The following is a 9,687-nucleotide window of genomic DNA, read 5'->3' as shown; positions in this document are numbered from 1 at the left end:
AGGAATAACCCCTGTCCCGGGCCCTCCAGAGATCATTCACCAACGTGACCAATGCCGTTTCCGTGCTGTATCCCGGCCTGAAGCCCGACTGGAGAGGGTCTAGATAGACTGTTTCCTCCAGGTGCCGAGGGAACTGCTGTGCAACCACACTCTCAACAACCTTCGCCGCAAAGCGAAGGTTGGAGACTGGGCGATAGTTTAGGCTAAAAGACTTGGTTCTTAGATTCAAAATAACTGCATATATCAACATACTGAATATATATATAGAAATTTTTATTTAGATTTCAAGAATCGCCATTTTGGGAACAAAGACCCACAATTCTTGTGCAAGATTGTGGTCCGAGATAAAGAACTTGTTTTCGACAGAGAGAAGTGCGAATCAGGTCATGCAAGAGAGAAGTGCGACATCAGTCATGCAAGAACAGAAAGGCATCCAAAAAGAGAAGCCACCTTCTGGTTGGTGATTCAATTATAAGGGATATAAATTTAGGAAAGGACACAGAGGTTTCAAAAGAGATCAGGTGTCTTCCAAGTGCTACTGCCAGTAGGGACAAGAAGCGTATTTCTAAAATAATCAAGAATGCAAGCAAGGACTGTAATGTGGAGGCTATTGTACATCTTGGCACTAACGATCTGTCCCAAAAAGATGTACTCTCTGTGCAGAATGATTTCCAAAGCTTGGGGCAGGAACTTAGCAGAATAGGCTGTAGGCTTAGTTTTTCAGAGGTTTTACCAGTGTTTTAAGGAGCAAAATGGAAAAGGCCAGCGTATAGCACAATTCAATATGTGGCTAAAGGAGTGGTGTAAAGGGGAAAGCTTTGGATATATTAGTCAGATGTCTGTAGCTGATCCAATGAAAAAAAATGTACAAAAGAGATGGTTTGCATCCATCAAAGAAAGGAACTGAGTTACTCAGCTATACATTCACAGATTTTCTGGAGGAATATTTAAACTAAACGGGGACAGTGAGTTAATTGATACAGAACATCCCTGTCCCCGGCAATCTAAAAATTATAGGGCTATCAGTGCACGTAACATAGATGTGTGTGTGGACAAGAATATCAACCTTGCTGTCAAGCAAAATCAAGCTTCTAATAGCGAGTGCCACACAAAGTACACTAACCAAATAGGTGGTAAGACAATAGGGGAACTCAGGCACCACACAGGTTATGTAGAAAGTAAACACAGGGTCAGTCATAAAGGATTCAAATGTCTATACACCAATGCACAGAGTATGAACAGCAAACAGGGTGAACTAGAAATTCAGGTTAATGAGGGCAGATATGATATTGTTGCCATTACGGAAACATGGGACGAAACCCACAAATGGAACACACAGCTAGAGGGATTTAAATTATTGAAAAGAAACAGACCAAATAAAAGAGGAAGTGGAGTTGCTCTCTATATAAGAATTAACTACATCTCTACAGAAATAGAGCACAACAGTGATGAAAACTGTCTTGAATGCATTTGGGTCAATATAAAAGGGGGGGGAAATGACATTGCTATAGGTGTATACTATAGGCCACCCAACCAAACAGAGGAAATAGACGAACTTTTTGCTAGTCAGCTAATTAAGGTATGTAGGAAGCACATCACAATAGTAATGGGGGACTTTAACTATCCTGTCATCAACTGGGAGACAAACTCTGCACCAAGTGGAAGATCAAACAGATTCCTGACAAACCTAGCAGACAACTTTGTCTCCCAAAAAGTAGAGAGGGGAACTAGGGGATTAGCCATTTTGGATCTAATTCTCACTAACAGAGATGAAATGATAGGTGTTGAAGCCACAGGAACCTTGGGAGAAAGTGATCAGGCAATATTGGAATTCAACATTATGGAAGCACAAGCAATAGAACACAGTTAAACTAGAGTCTTGGATTTTAAGAGAGCTAATTTCAATAAACTTAGGGCTTGGGAAGGATTCCATGGATGAGAATCCTCAAGGGGAAAACAACCCAAGAAGCTTGGGAACTTTTAAAAAGTGAGATAATAAAAGCCCAGTCTACCACAATACCAACAAAGAGGAAAAATAACAGCTCTCAAAAGAAACCAGCATGGCTGCATAAAGAACTCTCTGATAAACTGAAAGATAAAAAGGACAAGTACAGAAATTGGAAAAGAGGGCACATAACTAAGTCAGAATATCAGCAAATAGCCCGAGCCTGCAAAGATGAAGTGAGGAAAGCTAAGGCTCAAAATGAACTAAGGCGACCAAAGTAAAAAATAACAAAAAAAGCTTCTTTTAACATGTAAAAAAAACAAGAAAAAAGTGAAGGAAATGATTGGTCTATTAGTGGGTGAAAGTGGCAAGAAGGTGACAACAGGGAGAAAGCAGAACTATTTAACTCTTTTTTTGCATCTGTCTTTACACAAAGGGAAAAAACAGACCAACCTATCAAAAATAGTGCCATAAAAAACAGAATAGAAACACAAGTTAAGATAGGCAAGAAAATGGTAAGTGAGCACCTGTCCAGCCTAGTTCAAATCGCCAGGATCAGATGGATTACACCCCAAGATTCTCAAGGAACTGGCAGATGTGATCTCAGAACCACTGAACTATATTTTTCAAAGATCCTGGAGCACTGGGGAACTACCAGAGGACTGGAAAAGAGCTGATGTAGTTCCCATCTTCAAAAAAGGGAAAAAAATGGATCCAGGAAATTACAGACCTATCAGCCTGACCTCAATACCTGGGAAGATTCTGGAAAAGATAATCAAACAACAAATCAGCAAACACTTAGAGGCAAACAAATTCATTACTAAAAGCCAACATGGGTTTGTCAAAAACAGATCATGCCAGACAAATCTTATTGCATTCTTTGACCAAGTGACAAAATTAGTGGATCAGGGAATGCTGTGGATATAATTTACTTGGAATTCAGTAAGGTATTTGATAAAGTAGATCACAACCTACTACTTGATAAGATAGAAAAATGTGGGTTAGACAGCATCACCACCAGATGCTGGCTGTCTGGTCGTACTCAGCGTGTGGTCCTCAATGGAACCGCATCTACATGGAGGGAAGTTGTAGAGTGATGCCCCTGGGCTCTGTTCTGGGCCCAGTGCTCTTCAACATCTTCATCAACGTTTTGGACGAGGGGATAGATGGAGAACTTTATCAAATTTGCAGACGACACCAAGCTGGCAGGAATAGCCAACATTCCAGAAGACAGGCTTAAGATACAGGAGAATCTGGACAGATTTGAACACTGGGCGCTATCTAACACAGGGCTTTTCAACCAGTGGTACGGGCACTACCTGTGGTACATTGGCACCTGGCAGGTGGTACGCGACCATCCTAGAAAAATGGTAGCAGGGGAGGGGAATGAGCTGAACCGGTAGCAGCACCGCACAAGCCTGAGCAAGAGACAGCTGGAGCTGCAAGGCTGTCAGGGCTCAGCGGAAGTGCCAGGATCAGTGCCGCTTTTCAGCTGATTGGTGCTTCTTCGGGGCTATCAGGGCTCAGTGGAAGCGCCAGGATCAGCATCAGGCTCCAGCTGGAAAGCAGCACTGATCCTGGCGCTTCTGCTGAGCCCAGAAGAAGCGCCGATCAGCTGGAATGTTGCCGCATCTCCAGGGTCTTGTGATTTACATTCAGATGCTTGGCAACTGATTCATATTTATGACGGTCACAGTGTCCCAGGGTCATGTGAAGTGACCAAAACCTGCTGCATCCACCCAGCAGACGGGGGGAATAAAAACCAAACACCCCCCCACCCCACCCCCGCTGCCAATCCTCAACAGAAATGCTCACAACAATGAAAACCTGGGACAGGAGGAAGAGCACTGCCCGGCAGGCAGGCAGGTGTCTTGCTCGGCTGTGGCTTGGGGGCACTTTTTTCAGGGCCATTGTAACTTCGAACAGCCACTAAGCGAACTGTTGTAAGTCGAGGACTACCTGTAATTTATCACTTTTTTCCTTTTTTTTGGGTCATCAAGTTTTTGACACCTTGCTAGGTGACTGGTGGTACTCGGATGTTGCCATATCCTAAAAGTGGTACAATGGGTGAAAAGGTTGAAAAGTCCTGTCCTAGGCTATATCGGTGATCCCTCCCTCCCCTGGTGTCCTTAAATACATCACTCTAAATATAGCTAGTACATTTTCCCCTGTAACTGCAAGGATAGCACCTCTTCTTTGTGGCAGCCCCTGAGATATTGGAACACTGCTATCATGTCCCCCCTCGTCCTTCTCTTCATTAAACTAGACCAGGGGTAGGCAACCTCGGCTCTTTATGACTCAGGAATTCTGGGAGTTGAAGTCCATGAGTCATAAAAGAAGAGGGAGTCAAGCTATTCTCCAAAGCACCTGAAGGCTGGACAAGAAGCAACGGATGGAAACTGATCAAGGAGAGAAGCAACCTAGAACCAAGGAGAAACTTCCTGACAGTTAGAACAATTAACCAGTGGAACAACCTGCCTCCAGAACCGGTGATTGCTCCAACACTGGAAGTTTTTAAGAAGAGACTGGACAGCCATTTGTCCGAAATGGTATAGGGTTTCCTGCCTGAACAGGGGGTTGGACTAGATGACCTCCAAAGTCCCTTCCAACTTTATTATTATTATTATTATGCACATTTTGTAATTATTTATTTAAAGGTCTAGGCAGCAGTTTTGTAAGCTTGTAGGAGCTTCCAAGAAGCCACTGGATTCCTATGTTGAGACTTCTATCTTCGGTAGCCGGCTTTTTTGAGGATCAGGAAATTCTCACCTCTAGAATCTCCAATGTGACCCAACAAGGGCAGGAACAGGGCAAAAACCTAGCCCTGCCCTCCTGGGAGTCAAAGGATCTCTACGGCAGGGCTTTTCAACCTTTTTACCCATTGTACCACTTTTAGGATATGGCAACATCTGAGTACCACCAGTCGCCTAGCAAGGTGTCAAACACTTGATGACCCCCAAAAAAGGAAAAAAGTGATAAAGTACAGGTAGTCCTCGACTTACAACAGTTTGCTTAGTGAGTGTTTGAAGTTACAATGGCCCTGAAAAAAGTGCCCCCAAGCCACAGCCGAGCAAGACACCTGCCTGCCCGCCCGGCAGTGCTCTTCCTCCTGTCCCAGGTTTTCATTGTTGTGAGCATTTCTGTTGAGGATTGGCAGCGGGGGTGGGTTGGGGGGGAGTGTTTGGTTTTTATTCCCCCCCGTCTGCTGGGTGGTTGCAGCAGGTTTTGGTCACGTCACATGACCCTGGGACACTGTGACCATCATAAATATGAATCAGTTGCCAAGCATCTGAATGTAAATCACAAGACCCTGGAGATGTTGCAACGTTCCAGCTGATCGGCGCTTCTTCTGGGCTCAGCAGAAGCGCCAGGATCAGCGCTGAGCTCCAGCTGGAGCCTGGCACTGATCCTGGCGCTTCTGCTGAGCCCTGATAGCCCTGCAGCTCCAGCCGTCTCTTGCTCAGGCTTGTGCGGTGCTGTCACCGGTTCAGCTCATTCCCCTCCCCTGCTACCACTTTTCTGGGATGGTGGCGTACCACCTGCCAGGTGCCAATGTATCACAGGTGGTACCCGTACCACTGATTGAAAAGCCCTGCTCTACGGTTCCCTCTAATTAGCTGAAAATGTAAATCAGTATTAACTATATACAGGTAGTCTATGGTTAACTATCGTAATGGAGATCAGGAACTCTTATTGCCTACAGTGCAATATCATGTGACTGCACTGACTTACAACAGTGCCATTTTCAGCAGTGTTATTTGTGATTGTTAGATGCAATATCACACAATCACCATTTGCAATCTTCTAGTTTCCCCATCTACTTTCATGCCAGATGCTGGCAGCGAAGGTTGAAAATGGCAATCTTGTGAGCAGAGAAGCAGTGACTATAATTGCAAGCTGGTTGTCAAACATCCAAATTACAATTATGTGACCATGGGGACACTACAATGGCCACGACTTTAAGGATAGTTAACAATCACCGAAGAAATGGTCATTAACCGAGGATTAGCTGTATAATCCCAGGTAAGCCAAGAATACATCACAAAATTGTGTTCAGTTTACTTGCAAATGGGCTTATCATGCGTATATAACAGTGGTGGCGAACCTATGGCACGCGTGCCAGAGGCGGCACTTGGAGCCCTCTCTGTGGGCACACGTACCGCCGCCCCAGCCCCGCCTCCTCCCATGGCCCCCTCCTCACTAGCAGCCCCCCCCGGAGGAGAGCCACCCCCGGGCGCGGTGCACGTGAAGCAGCGCAGCCAAGGACATGGTAGCCGGGCAGCGGGGACAAGACTCCACCCTTGCAGCCTGTCATGCACAGATGATGCTAAGGGGCACGGGCAGAGGGCGTGCCCACCATGGCACTGCTAGGCTACCTGGATGATCTGTGGCAGGCCGTGGAGGGGTGGGTGGCTCAGCGGACAGAGCGGAGCGGGGACGGGGGTGGTTTTGGGGCACTCGGTCTCTAAAAGGTTCACCATCACTGCCCCAGAGGGAGGCGGGGCCAGGCTGCTCCCCTCCACATGCGCCTGCGCTCTCGCTCTCTCGGCCGTGGGGGGGGTGCGCGAAATCGCTCTGATGGCATAGATCCGGGCAACAGAAGCCACGCCCATCCAGTGGGCCACACCCACCCAGGTGGCCATGCCCTCCTGACACCCAACAATACATAAGTGGGTTTTGGGTTGCAATTTGGGCACTCGGTCTCTAAAAAGTTCGCCACCACTGATATATGAGGTCCATTGATCCAGTCATGTTCATTTTCCCTATTAATAAGACTTCCCTCTAAATGCTGGCTTTCTGCTTCAAAACAAGAAAAAGGGACTTGCCCCACCACTTGAAAGCTACAGCTATTTCTTACTTTCAAAAGAATTCCAACAGCAAACAAATCAACAGCTTAATCTAGAAAGAAGTTCCACTGAAAAGACTAAGATGTTTAAGGGTACCACCTATCTCTGCTTATTTTATGATGCAGCATTTGGGGTTTTTTAAAGTTATATATTGTCAAGTGTCCTTGGAATATGAGATTTTCCTTTTAACTAGGGACTGAGTTTGTAAAACTAAATATGAGCTATACAAGAGATATACAAAATGCCTTTAACTGGAGTTTTAAACATGTATTGAAATGTGAAAGCAAATAATCAGGTCCCAGGCATATCAGATTTTTTTTCAGTTATGAACTTTTGAAATTAAGGTCTTTTGTGAGCTCAGCTCAACAAACATAACCTTGACCTTATCACCATCTTTTTTGGATGTACATTAACTATGCAGCCTATAGATGCGCAGTATTTGGGCCAAAATCGGGATCCACCACTACCCATAGGCAGTTTCTTGGTGATTGCTTTGCCTCTACTATCTGAACTCAGCATATTTTCCTTTGCTCACTTTAGATCCGATCTCACACTGACTATCTCTACTGCAATCCTACTCAAGTCCATGCAATAGGACATACTGAATTCAGCAGCCTTTTCTCAGGTTGCATCAATAGTAGTATTTAGCATTAAAAAAATTAGATCTGCCAATTTTGGTGGGTGCCATTTTTTTTTAATTTATCATTTACCGATCAATTAGGTATGACAGACAGGTTACATTATTACTTCACTGCTTGAAAATTATCTTCTTCAGAGCAACCCTTTATCTTTCATTTTAAGCAAATCAGAATATATACAGCATCTACATAAAAATGAAAAAGTTGTGCTTTTAAAAAAAAGTTTATTTCATTAACAGTACACTATTTCCTATCTTGAGAGGATCAGTTTTCTTAGTAGGAATTTAACTTAATCCATGCGAGCTTTCAGTGTCCGGGTAGTTATTTTGTCTTTCTCACTGGTGAAAAGAGAGAGAATCAAGATGAAAATTATATTACAGTTATTCTACTTACAACTAGTAATTTAATGACCGTTCAGTTTATAACAGCCTCAGAAAGAGTTCTTTATATATGCAATGCATTTTCCAACTATCTTGTCTTTGGAAATTCTCAGCAATCCAGGTCAGGATTGTCCCAAAGGTTCTTTTTCACGAGGCAACTGAACTTTCTATTTTCTCTTTAAAGACATTTCGCTTCTCATACAAGAGAAAGAGCTGAAGAAGCTTCTTGGATAAGAAGTGAAATGTCTTCAAAGAGGAAAAAAGGAAGTCCAGTTGCCTCGTGAAAAGGACCTTTGGGATTTTTCAGCCATCGTGAAATGTCATGACACACTCCCCTGCGGTCACATGACTGCATTTCAGGCATTTGGCTATTGGTTTACAACTGGCTGCAGCTTCCTGCCATCATATTTGTCGTGGGGTTTTTTTGCTGGTTTTGTCAAAAACGACAACTGCCATAAACAGTTGTAAAATTAGCCGCCATGTGAGTGTTTCAACTTATGACCATCATGACTTACAATAGAAATTCCAGTCCCAATTGCAGTCAAGTTAAGAACTATCTGTATAGCCTTACCCACCAACAGGTAAAAACGATATGTACAACCACAACTGGTTTCCCAAGGGCTGCCCATAAAAACAGCACTACGCCCACCCAGAGGGAAGGACAGATTAATTGTGCAAATAATTTCACTTGGCTCAATTTTGCTTGCTGCCAATTACAGCTATTGTCCTTCCAGGCAAGCCATGGAAATTAATCAGAGAGATACTGTCCCACATAATTTTTTAGAACTGATTTATATTCAATCAGGTTCTACTTACATCACATGCACTATGACTCCCATACCAGACACAGCATCTCTGTCCACAGCATTGAGCATGGATTGCCCTATGGTTTCAAAGAGGTGATCAGGTTCCTGCATCCAAAAAAAGTTAACTTTAATTATAAAGAGTTATTTTTAAGCATCTGTTCAAACTTAAGTGAATACTGAGTATAATAAGAATATAGATTGAAACAATATAGCCATATTGTCTCTTTGAAAGTCCCTAAAGAACAGTTTGATGAGAATGGAGAGGAGAGGAATTACACATTCTATCTCTATTAAGGTATTTACAGAGAATGCATGAATACGGCTATGAAGTTTCTCATGTAAGTTCTCTCGGAGCCATATCAATATATTCATGCATTCAGCATGTAGGGATAAAGCAGAATTCTAAGCAAGATATCATATGAAAAAGCTATTTCAACTGAAACAGAATTTTTGTGCTAAAGACAGGTTTTCATAGAGGTGAAGAATGCTGGGAAGAACTTATGCATATACCCTAAAGCTCTATTCACATCTACTTTTTGAAGTCCAGAGGCTGGCTTTTATTAAGAGTGTTCTAATCTACTAAAGTAGTTAACCTTACTATATTTCTTATGACCAGCTCTGTATTTTTCTTACCATGTCTGGCTCCCAAAGAGACTCACACATGCCATACATTTGCTCTGTACAGGTCCCACTGACCACAAAATCATCTGTTATCATCGGACAACCAATCAAGTCCAAGGAGCAGATAAAGGGTTCATAAGTGACTGGGTTTAATCCAGCAATCACTGGTTCTGTATAATAAGGTCCAAACCTGAAACAGCAAGACAAATAGGTAGCAATTCATTTTCCCCAAAAAATAAAATGCATATCATTACAATTACCGTATTTATTGGCGTATAACACGCACAGGCGTATAACACGCACCTTCATTTTAAGGGAAATTTCAGGAAAAAAACTTAAAGGTGGGGCCGGGCGGCGGAGAGCTTGGCGGCAGCGGCAGCAGGAGGATGGGGAAGGGGCGTGGCTGCCCGGGCCAAGGTGGGGCCGGGCGGCGAAGGGCCGCGGCTGCCC

The 9,687-nt window shown here is 43.7% G+C and overlaps 1 protein-coding gene across 1 annotated transcript in view; it reads right to left on the bottom strand.

Annotated features, from left to right (window-relative positions):
- Positions 1-7,637: 7,637 nt before the first annotated feature.
- PSMB3 (proteasome subunit beta 3) overlaps positions 7,638-9,687 on the bottom strand; it is an 8,097-nt gene continuing 6,047 nt past the window's right edge. The window contains exons 4-6 of the mRNA XM_015814761.1: positions 9,250-9,427; positions 8,627-8,721; positions 7,638-7,768 (exon numbers count right to left, since the gene is read on the bottom strand). Of these exons, the coding sequence (XP_015670247.1) occupies positions 7,720-7,768; positions 8,627-8,721; positions 9,250-9,427 (322 nt within the window). The 3' untranslated portion in view covers positions 7,638-7,719. The remainder of the gene's footprint in view (positions 7,769-8,626; positions 8,722-9,249; positions 9,428-9,687) is intronic.

Source organism: Protobothrops mucrosquamatus, unplaced genomic scaffold (assembly GCF_001527695.2).
Source record: "Protobothrops mucrosquamatus isolate PMUCROS unplaced genomic scaffold, P.Mucros_1.0 scaffold283, whole genome shotgun sequence".
Taxonomy (NCBI): domain Eukaryota; kingdom Metazoa; phylum Chordata; class Lepidosauria; order Squamata; family Viperidae; genus Protobothrops; species Protobothrops mucrosquamatus.
This window is presented reverse-complemented; position numbering and strand designations above follow the sequence as displayed.